Here is a 20749-nt window from a genome sequence, read left to right as displayed (position 1 = left end):
TTTTTTTTAATTCTGTGGTTTGTGTTATGCATGCAACATCTTACAGTAAATCATTTATTGTGCTCTTTTAACAGTCTCCAAGTTTCCAATGATAATTTATGATAACGTATAAGGTTTCGTTGCTAAGCAAGTACATGTTTAGAAGTTGCTACTTTTCATTACATATTAATATGTCAATGTAAATGCCTACCTTTTAGGGTACGTAACAGAGATTAGAAGGGCTTAATTTTTTACTTTTTTATTCAGAACTGATAAAAATAGTTTAACATAAAAAAGGTGATAGAATTTAAAAAGTGTCTCTTGTTATTTAGTTTCTAAGAGTGTATCACTTTTATCTAAGTTCACCCTTGTAAAAATCAGATTAATTTGTTACAATATGCTAAAAGGGCCGTTTCCATTGGTTACAGGTTTTAACATTTTAACGTTAAAGTAAATGTATAACATCTGCCAGTAGTAATCTATAATAATTAAAAAAATTTAAAAAATTAATAAAGTAGGAAATAATCCTGTTAGGAAGGAATGAAAACATTTGGAAATGAGAGCTGATAAATTAACAATACATGAAGGAAGTGGGAGGGGTCCTACAGAAGTCCAGCTTGATGCTTTTAGTTGTGTCATCCAATTGCTTTTAAGTCTGTGACGCAACCCATCAGTGACAGGAAACAGGCCAGCAGGCTGTGTGTTTGTTGTCAGTGAGTTTATTAGAGAAAACAGAGGAGCACTGTGTGTGTTTGTGTGTGTGCATCTTTGTTGGTCCAGTCTCAGTTTTTCCAGCTAAACATGCTGCAGATACTTCTATTGCTACTGCTGTCATCCACGGTAAGTTACACTTCAAAGCTAATGATTTAATATAGTATTTTAGGAGAAAAAGTTATTTGAGTAGCCCGTGAACAGTTCCTCAGGATTTAACCTGCTGTACCCACAATCAGGCTGACAGCCGGAGTCAGCGAGTGTCGGGCTACAAGAAGGCAAATGCATGTGTGTGCCAGCTAAACTCCACCATGTGGCTGTTCCCTGCTCAGAAGTTTAAGTACGTGTTGGAGGAAGTTCACACCTGTGAAGGATCTCTGAATAACCTACAAGAAGAGGTAAGAACTCATGTAGCATTATTTTACTCACCTCTGCTACTTAAGCATAAGTACCAATTGCAATATTATTGCTTCATTATTTATAATTTTTTTATTATCACATATACTATATATTGGTATGTAATTTTTAAATGTATGTGTTACTGAAGTTTATATTTTCATATCATTCCTCTGCCACCTTCAACAGATTTATTTTTGAACAACAAAAAGATTTGTAGGATTCATATTGAAAACTAGAAAACCTATGGCTTGTTTTTGTTCTTGTTAAACTTACATTGTCAGTTGGGATTTAAATACACAGCCGGGGTCCACGGTGTTTTATTTTTCAGTTATATTCCACATTGGCCTTTTGGAATCTCTATTCTATAAGTACCTCCTCGTTTATTATACTCTTATACTGAAATTTGATATGATATGAGAAAGTATGCACAGTAAAATTTGTAAAATAATATAATGTAAAATAATCACTTTTCATAACCATTTCAATGTTTGATATTAAATACTTTAAAAAAGTTTAAAAAGCAAAAACACTGAAATACCCACAGAATTGATTTCCTGTTACCATTAATTTTATGTTATTGTCTGCCAGATAATATTTCAACTTCAGTCTGGGATCAGAATATCACAGGATTTTTTTGTCTGCATTTCTTGCAGCTGACGTTCTCCAGCCAACGTCTTCCACTGATCCAGGATCAGTTTTCCAACTTTACGGCTCGGCTGGAACCCTACAACTACCTGCATTTCAGGGGCCTGTATACAGAACTGTCCCTGCGCCAGCTGGGCCAGGAGCTCAGCCAGTTACAGGTGGACATCAATGTGGTCCACAGCCAGCTTAACAACTCCGAGACACAGAAACTCTCCAAAGAGGTAGAGCTAAAATAGCAAATGGCAGCAAAATACAACAGAAAGAAAAGATTTAATGTTATATTATGTCAGGTCACATGTGACCTGTTGTGATGTAACAGAATTATCAATGGAATAATATTATATCCATTTCTGATAGGCTGATAGACTACATAAACATGTAAACAAGATGCAAACAATAGACACGCTTAACATGAAGACTGTGAAGGAGAAACTGCGCTACCTAAAGAATAATGTGGAGACCTGCAAGTCAATCCCCAAAGACTTCAGAGGTATGTGTGTGTGTGTGTGTGTGTGTGTGTGTGTGTGTGTGTGTGTGTGTGTGTGTGTGTGTGTGTGTGTGTGTGTGTGTGTGGTGTACATGTTTAGATATCTTTGTGAGGACAGAAAATTAACATGCTGCTATACTTATGCGGACGAAATGCCCGTTCACACGAGTTTGAGGCTCAAAATGTGATTTTAGTGTCAGGGTTACAACAGGGTTAGGGTTAGGCATTATTTTTGATGGTTAGGTTTAGACTAGGTGGCTGGGGAAAGCATTATGTCAATTAGATGTCCTCACTATGATATGAAAAAATTGTGGGTGTGTGGGATTGTCAGTGAGAGCCAATTATCAATTAATTTGTAATAATCAATTATTCCTGAACACTGTATTTCTCAGTGATTGGGGTATTGGACTTTCTTTGTATTTTGATTCTACCTATGCACAAGGAATGGTGAAGAAGACCCAGTACAAAGTCGTGTCACTCAAGAACTACAAGAACTAGCTTATTTTCCCTGATCCTGTCTGAAAATAATATTTGAGCCAAACAGACACTCTCACGGGATCATAAATAAATGATCCCGATAGGTGACAATGATTGACTGTATCTTATTATCTCCTTCAGAAACCTCCTGATCTTTCTGCCTTTCCAGGTCATGACAGGCACTGCCTCAGAGGTCTGATCACCAACATCAGTGACCCTATCACAGCTAAAGTCAGTCCTCATGGTAAGAGCTATATCTCTGGTTCGTGGGGAAAACAAGCCCAGAAAGAGAGCGAGGGGCAGAAGAACAGTTACTGGGTTCAACCTCTGCTCAGCAGCCACATCTGGGGCAACACTGTGCGCCTTTACCAAACCTATGAAGACTTCATGGCCTCAACAAACCACAGAGAATTTACCTTTGCTTCATCTTACAGTCATCCCAGCACAAATGAAGGTCCGAACGCCGTCCTGTATGGCGAGGCTCTGTATTATCACTGCTACCGCTCTGCAGACATTTGCCGGTATGACCTGGAGACCAACGAGGTCAAACGGGTGACTCTTCCAGGCACCGGTGTGGGTTTCAACAACAAGTTCCCCTATTGTTACTACGATTGCCGGCTCAATAGTGATGTTGATGTAGAGGCAGATGAAACAGGACTGTGGGCTCTCTATGCCACTATAGGTAACCATGGTAACCTCGTGATCAGCCGCTTAGTTTGGGACAGCGAGGTGAAGAGTCTCAACGTGACACAGACGTGGGAAACGAGGTTGTTCAAGAAGGCAGTAAGTAACGCCTTCATGGTGTGCGGTGTTATGTATGCGACTCGTTACGTTAATGAGTACCGGGAGGAGGTGTTCTACGCCTTCGACACAGCCACAGGCAAAGAAGACAACTCACTAGCAATACCACTGGAGAAGGTAGCTAAAGCAGTGGCTAGTCTAAGCTACAATCCCACCAACAAGCAGATCTACATGTACAACGATGGATACTTGCTGGCCTACCAGGTTTACTTCTGATCTAAAGCTTGTTAAACAGTTAGAAAAAAGCAATGATTTAAAGTTCAGTTTGAGGACTATTTTATGCAAGCAATACAAATATCACAAATATGTCATGTATGCTGTAAAAAATTTAAAAAATCTATCTATCTATCTATCTATCTATCTATCTATCTATCTATCTATCTATCTATCTATCTATCTATCTATCTATCTATCCATGTATCTATCTATCCATCTATCCATCTATCTATCTATCTAGGCCTAGCTTGAGGGTACACGTTAATATTTTAGCTGTTATGGGGCTACAACTCTTGATGCTTCCTCTACCATGGGGGCTGCTTTGGACTTTATCTTCCATATCTGCTTCCATTGCTGCACATGGACGTCCCTCTCCTGTCCTGGTTCTGCTGGAGGTTCCTTCCTGTTAAAAAGGAGTTTTTCCTTACCACTGTCGTCAAATCACTTGCTCATTGGAGTGATATGATTGTTGGGTTTTCTCTGTTTTTTTATATTATTATAGGGTTTTTACAATATAAAATGCCTTGAGGGAAGTGTTGTTGTGACTTAGTGCTATATAAATAAAACTGAACTGAATTCAAATTTAGGGTTTTGGTGTTGCAGAAACTATGTAATGTAAATGAGAAAGTAAACACTATTTCAAATTTAGGGTTTTGCATATTAGCAAATATTAACAAAAATCATTGGAACCTTAAAAGAAAATTATTTAAATACAAACTCAGATGAAAACATGACATATTTCATCATGTCACTTATTTAACAAAATATATAATCAATGTGAAAAATTAAGTGCAGTGTACTCTATGATTCAGTAAATTGTAGAGACACGTGTATAATCTTTTTGAGAAACTTTATCAGTCAGTCAGATTATTATTGACACATTTTGACTCTCTTTTCTTTACAAAAATTGTTCATTTGATTAAGGTTCTCAGGCATTGATTTGTGCACTTGTATTATGAACCATAAATGTGTAACATTTTATCTGATACTTGAAGGAGAAACGAAAATGTTATCCATTGTAAATTTCAGTCATTGTAAATGCACTGCAAAAAATTAAATTAAATTAAAAAAACTTTTTCTACTCACATTTTATGTTTTTTGTTAATACAGTATGTCAAAATGAAAACATAACTATAAATTCAGACATGTGAGGTCGTGCTGAAAACAATGATACCAAACAAAAATAGTTTTTAAAGGTGAAATGTAGAGGAAACATCAAAAGTAGTTAAAAATGTCCAATTATACCCTGGACCCCAGAGGGTTAAAAAAATGTTTAACCCTCTGGGGTCCAGGCCCAGTAAGGCAATAGTTACTTTTCAAGTAATTAATTACTTTTAGAATCTTGTAACTCAGTTACTAACTCAGTTACTTTTTGAAGAAGTAACTATAATTAATTACTTAAAGTAACTTGCCCAACACTGCATATTAAAAAAAAGCTAGTAAATGTTGTGATATTTTGATACCATGGTAGCATTTACAGGATATTGTTTTATAGTGATATTATACAGGAAAACTGTTACTCAATAAGGCCCATTTACTAGTTGTTTTTCTCTTTCTCTGTAACCTAAGAATTAATGTGTAAGAATCACAGGATGGTACCTCAAGGTTGAAAACACCACAGAGATCACTTCCTTACTCCCATCCTCCCTTCCTTATCTCTTAGAAAGGAGCTTGTTAAAGGCCAGGTGGTTCGTTTCAGAATTCACTAATGAAAGAACTCTGTATTCTATGTCTAGGAGTGTATTTTGCTGGGATAATCATAAATTGTAGCTGAACTGATAAACTACACAAAGGATACTTCTTTGCTCACAAGGCAGGAAGACGTTCCCTTATTTGGTCTGTACCGGTTTGAACTGAGAATCTGTTGACACACGAACCTTTTTCCTCTATATATACTGTTGTAAGATGAATAAACCTTTGTACGAATAAACCGTACAGTTTCTGTGTCGTTTTGTTCTCCCAGTTGCTCCCGACGTCGTAACTAACACGCTGAATGGCATATTTGACTGTTACTTGAGAATATTTCTTTGAGTTCTATAGGTTATGGACAATCTCTGCTGATAGGTGCTCACGCCTCAGAGGAAACCCGATCCACAGACGGAGATTTCTTTCAATTTGGTGTCAGAAGTGGGATTTGCTGACGAAGGTAAATAAGTGTCTTTTTTTTATTTATAAGACTGTATTATACCTTTCTCAGTGATTCATAGAGAAACGGGATATACTGACGAAGTTTTCCTTAGTGGCCCAGATAAATGGGGTACACTGACGACTTCCTTAGCCCCGATTAAAGTAAATTAAAAGCAGAGAGATACAGGAGGTTGCCTGTTGTTTTGAAAACGAAAATTGCTAGCAATAAAATCGAAAGTAACCTCAACTTTGCCTCAGCAAAAATACTAACATAAATCCTTCAAGCGTGTAAACCCCTCTGGAAATCACTGAACATGGGTCAGAATAATTCAAAGACCTCAGACAGGTCCGAAAAAAAAATCGAAATTAACTGCAAAACAAAATAAAATAAAATATAAAGTCACAAATAACGGCTCAGTACGACTCCCACTTCCGGTCACGTGTAATCCACGTCCGTGAATCGGTGAAGACTTTCATGATTACATATCCAGAACATGTGGAAGTGCTTATGTGACTGACTTTGTCTACAACTTAAGAACTGTAAGTTCAATGCATTCTAATTTATTTCCGGAGCCCTATCCCGAACGATTATCGCCAGAAAACAGGTCAGTAGAAATGTTGAATATCATTTGCGATAAGAAAAGTAGTCTGCTTAAAAAATCCTGTAGAAAATATATGATAGAATGTCGTGACGTGATACATCGAATATTACCACTATGGAAAAAGGGACCGGAACCAGGTATAGATGCTTTAACATCAAATAAAACTAGTGCAGGCTCTAGCATAGAAAATAAATCTACCACAGGAAAAGCTAGTCTTGCATGTCCAGCCGTTCTGCCTACGGCCCCACCCCCTTACGAAGATGAGACCAAATTAATAGTCGCTGTAGCAGCTGCACGCACACAACGTCAACATTCTGATCTAACCAGCTTAAAAGAAAGTGACAAAAAACCTGAATCAGATGCAACGAATCTTAGCCATCTCCTTGAACAGGACCAGGAAAATCAATATATACGCCGCGAGGAAGAATTAGCAGAACATAGGAAAAGAGAAAAACTTTTGAAAGAAGAATGTGAGGAACTTATGAAAAGCAATTTAGACGACTGTGAAGAAAAACTTTTGCATCAGGCAGTGTCCATAATTGACACCCACATGAAACGCCACGATATCGTGGCTAGAGGTTTAGAGGTAGCTAAAGAAATACCTATTACCAGAACTTTAATAAAGACTTATCTAAAAGGAAAAAAGGAAAAACAAAGCCAGAATGACAAAGGTCCTTACACCAACACTCGCAAACAATCAGAATTAAAATCTAGTGACGTCAATGACACTTACCCCTTTATGATAATAGGAGATCAGTGTTGTATTCAGCCCCCTAAAATCTCAGAATTAGTGGTAACTATTAAAGAGCTTCCTGATCCTCTTAAAAATCCTACAGCCTTTGTCTTTGCATTACAGAGAAGTACCAGGTATCACCACTTGGGTGGTCCGGATTACAGGTACATATTGTGTCAATGCATTCCTGGAGTAACCGAGTCACAACTCATAGGAGAGATAGGTGAATTAGATCCAAAGCATGATAAAGCATCCACAACTGCAGAGTTCTTGTGGGTAGATGATGACAAAATCACCGGTTTCTTCAGGAATCTAAAGAGATTCCTGTTAACAATGTCCAGAGACAAAATTGACTTAAATGCAGTAACAATGTGTAAACAGAAGCCTGATGAATCTATCCTAGTATTCATAAAACGCTTTATGCACTGTTGGGCTAATGAGGCATGCATGCCAGAGGATGGAAATGATCAGATTTTCATTACTACCTTTTTGAACAATATCCACCCTGAATGCTCTCAGTTGCTAAAAGTGACAGCTACTGATAATCTCTACGAACTGAGTAAAGATGCTTTCTTAAAGCTTGTAAAACTGAAGGCCAGTGAATTTTAATCCACAAGGTAGACAAGCTAGAGGTGCAAATTTGGCTCCGTTTTCCAGCAGCCGCAGACACCCAGAGCAAAAATGAATTTGTGTATTTCATTTAACACAAAGGGTGAAATGTTTGCTGACACTGATAACAGCTTATGTTTTTTCGGCCCTATGCACCGACATCATGGAGAAGGAACAGCCTCTGTGTCAGCTGGACGCCTCAGCAGAGAATGAAATCAACATCTTTTTGTCCGGTACTCCACGTCACACACTGTGTCAAACACGTGTACAGATGCCACTACCAGGATGGCTCAGACAGGCTTGACGTTCATGACTGCATGACACGCATACAGGAATCCACAGCACCACGTCCAGATCTAGAGCAAACACCTATCCCAGACTCAGCCACGGTTTATGTGGACGGGTCCTGTTCAAGGCCGAATGACAACTCATTTCTTTGTGGCTATTCAGTGGTGACATTGCCTGACATCATACTAGAGGCTCACTCATTACCATTTCACTCAGCACAAAAAGTAGAGCTCATGGCTTTAATACGCGCCTGTGAGCTACATGTGGATAAGCGTGTGACAATTTACACAGACAGCCGCTATGCGTTTGGCGTCGTACACGACTTTGGCACATTGTGGAGACAAAGAGGATTTAGATCGGCTGACGGAAAACCGATCGCTAATTCTGATCTTGTGCAAAGACTTTTGCAGGCTATACAACTACCATCGGCCATTGCAGTTGTGAAAACGAGAGGACACAGTACAGCTGACACAGACGAAGCAACAGATAATGCCCTAGCAGACGTGACAGCCAAGGCTGCAGCTGCATCGCAGCTCCCACCTCCGCAGGAAGTATTATCTGTGCCCCTACAGCTGCCACTTGTTACACTCCCAGACTATTTAGACACAAATGTTGATTTAAAATTCATACAAGAGCAGGCCTCTGCATCTGATTACACCTATTGGGAGAATAATGACTGTACCTTAGATGACAGAGATGGCTTATACAAAAATCTTGAGGGTTTGATTGCCCTCCCATCTTCCCTGCTGCCAGTCCTTATCCGACATTTTCACGGTGTGAGTCATGTCGGACAAAGTGGGGTAATAGATGCAATAAAATCAAGATTTGTAATTGAAAAAAACATTGCATGCAGTAAAAAGCATATTAGCAACCTGCCTAACATGTGCACGAACTAATGTAGGGAGACCAAAAGCAAAACATCAGCATTTACCACAACCAGATTTTCCATTTCATACATTACAAATTGATTTTACACACATGCCAGCACAAGGAAGCATCAAGTACTTACTGGTAATAGTGGATCAATTTAGTAAATGGGTAGAAGCTTATCCAACATCAAAAGAAACTGCAGAAGTAGTCTGTCAAAAGTTGAGCAATGAAATAATACCCAGATTCGGGATACCTCACCAAATTAACAGTGATAGAGGACCTTCATTCACATCAGAAGTAATTCAAAAGTGTGCTAAAACTCTAGGAATAGACTGGAAATATCATGTGCCATACCACCCTCAGAGTTCAGGAGTTGTAGAAAGAATGAATAGGACCATAAAAAATCGCCTGACTAAAGCAATGATAGAAACAGGAATGACCTGGGTCAAATTACTTTCTCAAGTCCTCTGTAAAATTAGAATGACTCCATCCGCAGCAACCAAATTATCTCCATTTGAAATAATCATGGGAAGACCGTTTCCAACACCATGGTCAGCTTCCAGAGGGGCACCGCTATTGGAAGGGGACATAGACACTGCATTGTCCGACTATGTTCACAATCTGGTAGAAACACTGAATAATAACTATCAGAAAGTTTGTCTCTCTCAGCCTCTCCCCTCCACAGCTCCAACTCATCAGTGGAGGCCAGGAGACGCGGTGTTGGTGAAGTTGCTAAAACCAAGGACACTCGGGGAGGCCGCGTTTTCCAGCCCCCAGACTGTACTGGCAGTGACGAGAACCAGCATCCTCACAGACGGACAACCTCAGTGGATTCATGCCAGCAGGGTTAAGACCAGCCCAACCAGACCATCTCAGGCGTCGGATCAAGCAGACGACGTCTCCGGCGAGCCAGCGCCCGGATCTAATACACCTACACACACGCAATCACTGATTAACACACAACGCCTGAAAGAGCCACAACAAGGTACTCGAACATCCAGCAGGAACAGAAAGCCGAGAGTACCACATGATGTCTAATCTGATAAAGCTAGACTCATTCCATCCTGATAATGGAGAAAATGAAATGCCCATTGTCATCATACAGCGCTTATTCTATGTCTCTCGAACCTGGGACCAGGCCAGGAGACGACTGAAGAACTGTGTTTTTTCTTATATATTTAGGTTATTTCACATTTATGATTTGTCTTTAGATTATGTTATTACATTCTGTCTTTATACTATGTTATCATTTCATGATAAAAGGAGGGAACTGTTGTGATATTTTGATACCATGGTAGCATTTACAGGATATTGTTTTATAGTGATATTATACAGGAAAACTGTTACTCAATAAGGCCCATTTACTAGTTGTTTTTCTCTTTCTCTGTAACCTAAGAATTAATGTGTAAGAATCACAGGATGGTACCTCAAGGTTGAAAACACCACAGAGATCACTTCCTTACTCCCATCCTCCCTTCCTTATCTCTTAGAAAGGAGCTTGTTAAAGGCCAGGTGGTTCGTTTCAGAATTCACTAATGAAAGAACTCTGTATTCTATGTCTAGGAGTGTATTTTGCTGGGATAATCATAAATTGTAGCTGAACTGATAAACTACACAAAGGATACTTCTTTGCTCACAAGGCAGGAAGACGTTCCCTTATTTGGTCTGTACCGGTTTGAACTGAGAATCTGTTGACACACGAACCTTTTTCCTCTATATATACTGTTGTAAGATGAATAAACCTTTGAGTTGATTTTGGGAAAGCAACCCGTACAGTTTCTGTGTCGTTTTGTTCTCCCAGTTGCTCCCGACGTCGTAACTAACACGCTGAATGGCATATTTGACTGTTACTTGAGAATATTTCTTTGAGTTCTATAGGTTATGGACAATCTCTGCTGATAGGTGCTCACGCCTCGGAGGAAACCCGATCCACAGACGGAGATTTCTTTCAGTAAATACGTTGTACTAACAAGTTGACAATCTGTTTGAATTTAATTTACTTATTTAGATAACTGCTACTCTAATGTCACTGCAAGGATTTCTCCACAAATCTCAAAACAACAATCTTGTGACTTTTATGAGAATATGACATTTGTATGTTTACATAAAAAAAGATATAATAACATAGTTAGACTGACTCTGAACATTAAAACCACTACACTGGAAATTATTGATTTTATTAAATAAAGAGAGTACAAGGCAAAGATGAACCTTTTATTTGCACTGGTTGAATTAGCTTAATGGAGAAATACATTGTTTATGAAATGTGATGCATTAAACATGAAACATCTTGAGGAAAAACGGTGTTGGCTATACCATGTTTTACTCGAGCACCTATTTGAATTTCAGACTTTTATAGAAATCAATCAATTTTGCAGAAATGAAACAACAACATCAATTTACCCAAACAACACCTTGTAGGAAACCATGTTGGAGTCACAGTAAGCATGCAGCATCTGGTCCACAGGGCTGTAATTTAGGCTTTGAATGTTGGGAGACATTTTGTTCATGAAGATGCCAATGTTAAACCTCTCCTGTCCCGTCACGGTGTTGAATGAGTAAAAGATCTCCTCGACCTCCCTGTTAATGTAACGTGTCGCATAGAGAACGCCACACGCTATGAAGGTGTTGGTCACTGACTGTTTGTAGACTGAAGTGCGCCAGGTCTTTCCAAGCACTGGTGTTTCACCCTCCTCTAGCTTGGAGAGAACCAAGTTGCCAAAGTCCTGAGTGGTGGTGTAGACCACCCAGACACCAGACTCATCTGTTGCCAGGTCCAGGTCAGTGTATGGGTAGCATTCCTCAAGATGGCAGAAGTTACCTTTTGAGTTGTACCTGGTTAACAGAGGATAGCAGTGAAAGTTTCTGTCATAGTTATTCAGCATTTCATCCAGTAATGAGGTCCAAGACAAACCTGGTGCCTTTTGGTAGTTGTAAGGTTGTGACACTTTTAGTGGTGAGATTAAATCGACAAACATAATCTTGGTTGTAACAGTTGTAGTACAAAGCCCCTCCATACAGAACATTATTTGGACCCTGGATAGTGTTGGTAGTTGGGTTTGAGGAGTGGATCTGGACGTTACCTGAAGATGAAAAAGAAGGAATAAACATATGTTAATAGTTTAAAACTATAATTTGCTTCACAAAAATGTATCAGTAATTAAGACAAACTGCAAAAAATTGTTCTTAAGAACTATGGCAGGTGAGTATTATTTAGTAAAAACACTCCAGGATAACATGGGCTGGGAACCAATGCAGAACTGTCTATGCACCTGTACAGGACCAGCACTGGAACAAGGGCTGCTTGTTGAAAACACGTAATACTGATACTTGGTATCAGTATAACTTGCTACCAAATGTTAAAGCCACTTTTATAAAGGGTTGCATAACTCGATTTTAGGTACAGTTAGGTAGTTACCTAACAAACTCACTGTACATGGTCCTTTCCAAACACCTTCAGTAACCCAAAGTACAGCAAACCTCTAGGGTTAATTATTTCATCTTTGAAAATTCAAACAATTTAATAAGCTACTTTATTACCAACTTCAGAGTGATCCCAGTAAAAACAGTAAGGGTTTTTTTGCATTATGTGGGAGGGAAAAAAACAACAAGAAGAGAGGAGTTCCTTACCTGGGACGCTCACTCCAATGATGAGAGAACTCAGACTGCTGTAAAAACGAACATAGTTGGAGTATCTGTTACTCGAAGTCATCATCACCAGCCAGTACCAGCTCTCTTTGCCTTCCTCTGGTCTGGGATCACGACCCCAGGCTCCGTAAGCGTACGAGCCAGGATATTCTCCTGCTGTGTAGACCCTTGGTCCAGTGACATTCAGAAGCCGGCTGCGTTGACAGGTACCTGATGGGATAAAAATAAAAAGGATTATTAACTGCTCCAATCCCCTAAGAACAGACTCCCACTGCCACCAGAAGAGAAATAAACAAACAAACACATAAAAAAAAAGAACAAACTCACCCTGTGGGGGCTCGGTGGGTGTGACGGTAGTGTTCATTTTTTTGTTGCACTTGAATAGATCTGCCTTCAGAGCAGAGTTGACTTGTTGTCCCTTTATCACCTGCATGGTGTCGAACTTCTCCAGCTCTTGCATCTCTGCTTTAAAGTTCCCCAGCTGAGACAAATTTTGATTGTTTACAAGATCGTAAACAGAGTGAGGGACAAAGATACAGTGATGTCAGTGTTTTGCAGCATGTGGTTGTGAATCTACCTGTTTAGTGGCGTTAGCAGTGAGGATCTGGTGTTGCTGGGTGGTGCTGTTGAGCTTGTCAATCAGCTGCTTGATCTCAGTCATTTCATTCTCTATAACATACAAGCTGAGAACTCCATACAGCTCTCCGTCATCCTCCTTCTCAAGGATCAGCACGTCTTTGTTCAGCTGGGAAAGACGACGCTCCAACCCCAGCAGCAGACTCTCCAGCTCCACAGTCTGCAGAGGCAGCAGTGATTAAGCAGGAATGGAGACACACAGCATGAGAGCTTTAAAAGACTAGTTACCTTCTGCGGGGTGATGTTGCTGTTGCAGTCTGATACGTTGGTTTCAACTATCCTGAGTTTTTCATGAGGGAATGCCTTCTCTGAGTTATTCAGCTCGCATGCACACTTTTCTCGTGGAGGAGCCTGAAATTTAAATGTATTTTCAAGTGAAATAAGCAGAACATCACATTTAGTGGTATTTGGTATTTGTCGCTTTATTCAAAATGGATATTTACCCATTGAAATGAAGTCTTCAGTATTTCTTACCTGCTGGGTGAATGTGAGCAGAGCACACAGTGGAATAATCACGTACAGCTTCATGGTGAATCAGAGAGCAGAGCTGAAGAAAACTCTCTCTAAAGTGTTTGATTGTGGCACTGGGACTGCAGCAGCACCCTCTAATTTGCGAACACGCCCATTATCCTGTGGATGTGAGGAATTGGATGTGGGTGTGTTTGTAGATTATGTATCACTTCGTTTTCTCTATTTTCTGATTTGGATTACAGCAACACAGAGAATTTGCACCCAATCATGGGAAATGACAGTAAAAGCATCTTCGGCTGTACAAAATAAATATCTCACATTTAATAAAGTACCAAATAAGAATTAAAGTACTGAAACCTAAAACTCTGTTAAAAAAAAATCTGGAACACAGACTTCTGTCACTGTTTTTACAATTTTTTAAACTACAAACTCTTTTTAAAAGAAATGTTTTCTCTCTTTTTTTTTTTAATTATTTCAACTCATCAGCACTAGCAGTTGGAGGGCATGCACATTTTATCATATATCAATTTAATCAATAATGTGGATTATCAAAGGCTGTGAAAGTAAAAATTTGGAAACTACCACACAAAAATACACTGTGTATGTGATATTATATCCTACATGTGGTAAAGTTTATGCTAAATAATACAATGTCATAATGTTGCCTCTGAATCACTGTTAAACCCATGGTCTATGTTGTGAAGCTGAGAACAGTGACTAATACATCTATTTTAATTTTTTTTTCATGAAATTGATTCAGGAACAGAAAGTGACCCTTTTGCATGAAATGCAAAAAATAGCCACAAAGCAGCCACAATGTGTCCAATTGCACTATTTGAAATTTAATATTTAATTTTGGGCTCTGTTATTCATGCAGTGTGTTAGCCACTACCGCATTTTGGTGCACAGTAAGCTCTTTTAACCGTATCACATGTAAATGTACAGTCTAGTGCAGACTTTCTTCTCGTCCCAGACAGGCCCACATCGGGGACAATCCCAGTCCTATTTAGGACACATAAGATCTCTCTTTTAGTGCTTGTGTTTGAACATAAAGCCATTAACACGAAGAAGAGATGGAAACCAGTCCAAAGACATTTCAAACCACCTGCCACAGCAATTCTTAGAGTTTTATTAGAAACAGGTCCAGGTAGAAATTGGGCTACAAGACTACAATACTGATATGTCTACCATGTTACATGATGAAGATCAGGCTCTGGCAGCTTTGCTGGGGTCAGCCAACACAAACAGCTTTGTATTAGCATTTTGTCTGTGCAGATGCTTGACAAGAGCCATACAATAAAGTTGTTTCTTTTCACACAGTTTGCACTTTACTATCATGCTCTTGTTCACTTGTGCAATAGAAAGAAAAAGTAATGTCCGCATCTTTACTCCTTTGTGGACATCACATTTTGGGTTGTCTAGACCAAAATACTAAATTTTGCTCTACAATGGCCTGATATCCACCTATGAGGACTTGTACTGCCACTGTTCTATCAAAATTTAAAACGAATGTCCGCATGTGGATCAAATTTTTCGTAGAAAGAAAAATCAGGTAAAAATAAATAATTGGTAATTCTTTGCTTTTTCATTGATCAGGTCCAAATCAGCCCAAATAGCAAAGAGAAATTAAAAATGCATGCCATGAAAGATTTCGGGAGGTTAAAGCTGCAGATTTCGCCGCTATGTTATTCCTCTCTGCATACAAACTGAAATCAGCTGATAGCAGGGCAGGTGTGCAAGAAGAAAAAAGCATGTTTTTTAAATTGTTTTTTATCACTATAGGAGTAATGGAAGATGCAGGTTTTGGGAACAGAAAGTAAAAATTCTGCACTGTGCGCGTAAAATAAGCCACAGGGGAAAAAAACATATTATGTCTAATTGAACCACTTGGAACAGATTTTTAATTCTGAGGTTTTGTACTTGTGCAATGTGTTAGCTGCTACCACATTTTTGTGCACAGTAAGCTTTTTTTAACTTCACTATGTTAAAATAATACAGTCTTCAGAGCTACTTGTCCTATAGTTGGAAAAAATAACTGATATGTTTTCCCAAAAAGTTCAAGCTATTTAATTAGAATAGAATAGCATAGAATAGAATAGAATAGAATAGAATAGCATAGAATAGAATAGGGGATCAGGACCGTCCGACCTTCGGTTAGCCATTCCGGGTGTCTCTCGTTAACTAGCAGCTGGTTCATTTGTGCTGCCAGACGCTCGTGGAGTGCAGTCGGCTTCTTTAGCCAGTAGGCGTGGACCATGTCGGGCCCTGGTGCTGTCCAACTCTTCATACTGGAGACCCTTTCTTGGATATCTGCCACTGTGATGGTTACTGGACCCTGTTCAGGGAGGTCGCTGTGGTCTGCCCTCAGATCCACTAGCCACTGAGCATTGCCGTTATGGGTTGCGTCCTTCTCCCATATGCTCTTCCAGTATTGCTCCATCTCCAGCCTTGGTGGTGCTGTTCTCTTATTATTATTGTTCCCTTGCCACTGAGAGTACACCTTTGCTGGTTCTGTGGAGAACAGCTGGTTTATTTTCCTGCGTTCTATCTCTCTGTGTACCTCCTCAAGCGGCTGGCCAAGGCTATGAGTCTTTGCTTGGCAGTTTCCAAGGCCTCAGGTATGGACAGCTTGCTGTATTTCTTATGCACCTTCTTTGTCGCACCTTTCTGCAACTCCATTAGTTGGCTAACCTCACTCCGTGCTACTTTGATCTTGCCCCCTAGCCTCCTTCTCCATGGAGGGTACTGGAGAGTTTTCTCCAAGCATGACATCCCAGTGTATTTCAGACCCAGCAACACACTCAGACAGAAACTGGTTCACCCGAAAGACAAAACGCCAAAACACATACTTAACAATGTGGTGTATGCTGTACAGTGCAGCGAGAAATGCTCAGACCTCTACATTGGAGAGACCAAACAGCCACTTCACAAGCGCATGGCACAACACAGAAGAGCCACCTCCACAGGACAAGACTCAGCAGTCCATCTGCATCTTAAGGATAAAGGACACTCTTTCGAGGATGCCAATGTTCACATTTTGGACAGAGAGGACAGATGGTTTGAAAGAGGAGTGAAAGAAGCCATCTATGTCCACTGTGAGTGACCATCTTTGAACAGAGGCGGGGGTTTACGACACCAACTCTCTGCCATCTATAATCCAGTTTTGAGATCCCTTCCCAGACGCCTTAATGCCCACTCACATCCTGGGCCATCTGACCTCAGGAATTCGCATGATAAGGTGGGGCCAGGTTTCACAATGAACACACCCGAAACTCTGGCTGATTGGGACCCACGCCCAGTTTCACACCTTGGCTCAGGCGATTAGAGGATCATCAGGGGGTCCTTTTGTCCCTCTGTGGGGGGTCACTCCCACTAGGTTTATATCTGGGACTCTCCACCATTTGACCTTAGAACTGAAGAAGCTTCTCGGATGAGAGGTGAAACGTCTTCAAGCAACTTAAAGAAGTCCAGACGCTTTTCTTTGCAAGCTCCTTTGAGTCCAGGTTAAATACACCTTTCTAGCCGGGAGGAATGATTACCAACGGCTGGTCAGGTAATCAGTTGCAGGTGGGCCAGCAACAGCGAAGAGGGACTCTTGTCCTCTCCTCTCTTCCTTTCCTCCCTTTATTTCTCGTTGGTACATGGGGTTCTGCCTGGCCCGAAAGCCGTCGCCAGTCCCCTTCAAGGCCTTCCCCAAACTGCAGCACTATTCATACTTCCTCATCCCTCATCACCCATCGTTACCAAGGAAGTGGTCCCTGATAGTGAATAATAATTGTAAAAAATAAAGTTGGCTACTTTGTGGATTTCACCTATCGCGGGTTATTTTTAGAACGTAACTCCCACAGTAAACAAGGAATCACTGTAATTATTTCTTTGTCACCTGATTGCTAAACGACAATTGAAAAAAACAAGAATAAGCAAAAACACAAACTAAAAATTTGCAATTTTTTTTTTACTTAAACAAGACTTTTTGTTCTTGGTTCCAGACCGAGTTTCCTAAACAAAACCACTCCAATAATGTGTGATTTTAACCAAGGCTACATTCAGTTCAATTCAGTTTATACAGCATCAAATCACAATAACTGCCTCAAGACACTAAATATTGTAAGAATAAGAAGAATGGAAAGAAAAGCGTCTGTACTTCTTTAAGTTGCTTGAAGACGTTTCACCTCTCGTCCAAGAAGCTTCTTCAATTCTAAGGGTCAAATGGTGGAGAGTCCCAGATTTAAACCTAGTGGGAGTAACCCACCGAGAGGGACAAAGGACCCCCTAATGATCCTCTACGTAATCCATGACCCAAGGTGTGAAAATGGGTGTAGGTCACAATCAGCCAAGGTTTCAGGTGAGCTCATTGTGAAACCTGGCCCCACCCTATCATGTGATTTCCTGAGGTCAGATGGCCCAGGATGTGAGTGGGTGTTAAGGCATCTGGGAGGGGATCTCAAAACTGGATTATAGATGGCAGAGAGTTGGTGTCGTAAACCACCGCCTCTGCTCAAAGATGGTCGCTCACAGTGGACATAAATGGCTTCTTTTACTCCTCTTTAAAACCATCTGTCCTCTCTGTCCAAAATGTGAACATTGGCATACTCGAAAGAGTGACCTTTGTCCTTTAGATGCAGATTGACTGCCGAGTCATGTACCATGGAGGTGGCTCTTCTATGTTGTGCAATACGTTTATGAAGTGGCTGTTTGGTCTCTCCAATGTAGAGGTCTGGGCATTCCTCACTACACTGTACAGAATACACATTGTTAATTTTGTGTTTAGGAGTCTTTTCTTTGGGATGGACCAGTTTTTGTCTGTGTGTGTTGCTGTGTCTGAAGTACACTGGGATGTCATGCTTGGAGAAGACTCTCCTGAGTTTTTTTGATACATCGGCTACCATCCTAGCACCTCTTATGGGGAACACCCCACATCCCATCAATCAGCCAAAATGTGTGCGCGATCCAACGTGAGGCACACATGAAGCGGTTCAAAGATAAAATAGCAGAATTGTTACGAGAATTTGAGCTATGATTTCAGATTTTTGGTGAACTGGAGTAAGACTTCAAAGTGTTTTGCTCGCCGTCCACCTTGAATCCCTCTGATCTGCCTGTCAGCATCCACCTTGAAATAATAGACTTGCAGTGTGACCCGGATTTGAAGGGCAGAGGCGACATTAAGTTGCCGTTAGTAGGATAAGGAGTTGGTAAGCCAGAGCAAGGAGAACATATTGTGCAAAGAAGTGGGCTGCAAGGTCACGAGATTGGGAGGCAGGAGATAGAGAGGGGGTTAGCAGGCATCTAGTTTTGAGAGACAAAGGTTGTTGATGTCTATGTTGTAAAATCATTAAGCTGTTTTATGTCACATTATACCTCTGATTAAAGATTGCGGAATCATTATAGTGTTTTATGATGCATTATACTGCTGATTTATAAGAAATGCTGTCTGTGTAGAATCGTGGCCTTATTTCTGTCATTAGGGAGAACAAAACTATACTGCACAGGAAACCAAGGTCGTAACTGAAGCTCACTGAGAGGGAGAGAAAGAATATGAATGTTTAGGTTTTATGACTTTGGGGGTGGATGGGAAGCTATAAGAATGTGTGAAATGGTCAGACACTTCGAGATCTGTCGGACCCCCTCCCGTGTATATCTCCTGGACATTTGTATTGCTCAAAGTGTTTGTATGGAACAAAGAGAATTGTATTGATTACAGTGATTATTGACTGAGCATTAAACACCGTTGTTCTTCCTTCAGCCTGAAGATCAAAGAATTGTTTTTTTTTTTTACAGGCCCCTGAACTAAAATGAGTTTGATACCCCTGGTCTATACCAAAATTATTATTATTTTTAATTATGTTGATAAATACATGTCTTACATGTGTCTTTATTAATTTTTGTCCAGCACTAACAGTCTTAACCTATTGTGATAACAAGCTATAGTCTGCTACAATCTGCTGGTCATGTTTCAGAGATGGATATTCCAATAGTAACCCATATAAATGACTAATACGTGCACTATTTTGAAGCTTTACAAGGATGTTGTGGTTGCAGAGCCTGGAATGGTGAAATTTCAGGAACAGAAAGTGTCCACTTTGAGTCAGACTGATATTTTATTTTTTTAATTCTTTTTTTATTCTGTGGTTTTGTTATGCACACCATGTCTCACCACCGATGATTCATTTTGCATTCTAAGCTCTTTTAACTTCCCTAAATCTGCCAAGTTTCCAAATATACATTTTAGGCAAATATATAGTTTTACCAACATGAAGCACATTTTTAGAAAGTCGAAGTTCCTATTTTTTATGTGAGGTGTCATATACGCAGCGACTATGACATAAGTGTTCCCATTTGGGCATTCGAAATCAGCAAAATTCCAAAACTATACCTGTAAAAATAAGTGGGCCAATGGCAGTGGATGTTAAAAAGTTAACTGTAGTGTGAGGACTGAAAAAGCTTACCTTAGAAATATCAGGTGCTCTTAATTGATTGCATGTCTTAACACCGCAGTCTTTCATCAAATTAATTAAATGATAGTATATTTTGTAATATTTTAAAAAGATTGTTATTAACCCTATGAGGTCTTCCATCATTGTTGATGAGCCCAAAAACCAATATGATTACTAAGTCATATACTATATTTTCAGAGAATAGTGACCTTTTTTTTCTTTTTGAAGAAACTGAAAGTGTTATAATATTGTATTGTATACCCTCTCCCTGGTTGTGAATATATAATGAGATTAAAGAATAAAACATATTAATAATAATAATAATAATAATAATAATAATAATAAATAAATAAATAAATAAATAAATAAAAATATACTGATCGGATTGTCACTGACCTTGATAGGTTAAACTGCAGTAGTAAGCAAGGTGAAAGCAGATGTAGCAGAAATCATAGTTTGTCAGGGTTTGTTTTTTTTTTTTAATGTAAAATAAATAAAAAGTAAGCAAAAATAATTGAGAATTAAGATTAGCAGCTCATGGTTGTTTGCAATTTTGGCAATTCCAGGCTTCAGTTCCAGTTTAATTTATTAATGGGATTCTTTAATCCCATTAGTA

The 20749-nt window shown here is 39.6% G+C and overlaps 2 protein-coding genes across 2 annotated transcripts; one reads left to right on the top strand and one right to left on the bottom strand.

The window, feature by feature from the left end:
* The first annotated feature begins 710 nt into the window (after nt 1-710).
* Nucleotides 711-4945, top strand: LOC146571536 (olfactomedin-like). Its single transcript, XM_085281311.1, has 5 exons — nt 711-819; nt 930-1088; nt 1743-1955; nt 2092-2224; nt 2868-4945. Exons 1-5 carry the CDS (start codon nt 781-783, stop codon nt 3713-3715), a joined length of 1392 nt encoding a protein of 463 aa, XP_085137437.1. The 5' UTR covers nt 711-780; the 3' UTR covers nt 3716-4945.
* Nucleotides 4946-11105: 6160 nt separating this feature from the next.
* On the bottom strand, nt 11106-13829 carry LOC146571535 (olfactomedin-4-like). Its single transcript, XM_085281310.1, has 7 exons — nt 13703-13829; nt 13457-13579; nt 13170-13388; nt 12920-13073; nt 12575-12802; nt 11859-12027; nt 11106-11779 (listed from the first exon to the last, which is right to left on the bottom strand). The coding sequence occupies exons 1-7, from the start codon at nt 13754-13756 to the stop codon at nt 11344-11346; spliced, it is 1383 nt and encodes a 460-aa protein (XP_085137436.1). The 5' UTR covers nt 13757-13829; the 3' UTR covers nt 11106-11343.
* Nucleotides 13830-20749: the final 6920 nt, after the last annotated feature.

The sequence above is a fragment of the Mchenga conophoros genome, linkage group LG7 (genome assembly GCF_057382185.1).
Source record: "Mchenga conophoros isolate Kocher_MC1m ecotype Shallow Benthic linkage group LG7, M_conophoros_male_GT1.1, whole genome shotgun sequence".
Taxonomy (NCBI): domain Eukaryota; kingdom Metazoa; phylum Chordata; class Actinopteri; order Cichliformes; family Cichlidae; genus Mchenga; species Mchenga conophoros.
Note: the sequence above shows the minus strand (reverse complement) of the source record. Positions and strands in the feature narration are given on the sequence as shown.

Bases quoted from the DNA above. Each gene is read 5' to 3' on its own strand.
- LOC146571536 (XM_085281311.1), top strand. From the start codon at position 781: ATGCTGCAGATACTTCTATTGCTACTGCTGTCATCCACG. The intron at 1,089-1,742 runs GTAAGAACTCAT...CATTTCTTGCAG, and splicing joins TGAATAACCTACAAGAAGAG to CTGACGTTCTCCAGCCAACG. The intron at 2,225-2,867 runs GTATGTGTGTGT...CTGCCTTTCCAG, and splicing joins AATCCCCAAAGACTTCAGAG to GTCATGACAGGCACTGCCTC.
- LOC146571535 (XM_085281310.1), bottom strand. From the start codon at position 13,756: ATGAAGCTGTACGTGATTATTCCACTGTGTGCTCTGCTCACATTCACC. The intron at 13,580-13,702 runs GTAAGAAATACT...TTTAAATTTCAG, and splicing joins TGCTCACATTCACCCAGCAG to GCTCCTCCACGAGAAAAGTG. The intron at 13,389-13,456 runs GTAACTAGTCTT...CTGCCTCTGCAG, and splicing joins GCAACATCACCCCGCAGAAG to ACTGTGGAGCTGGAGAGTCT.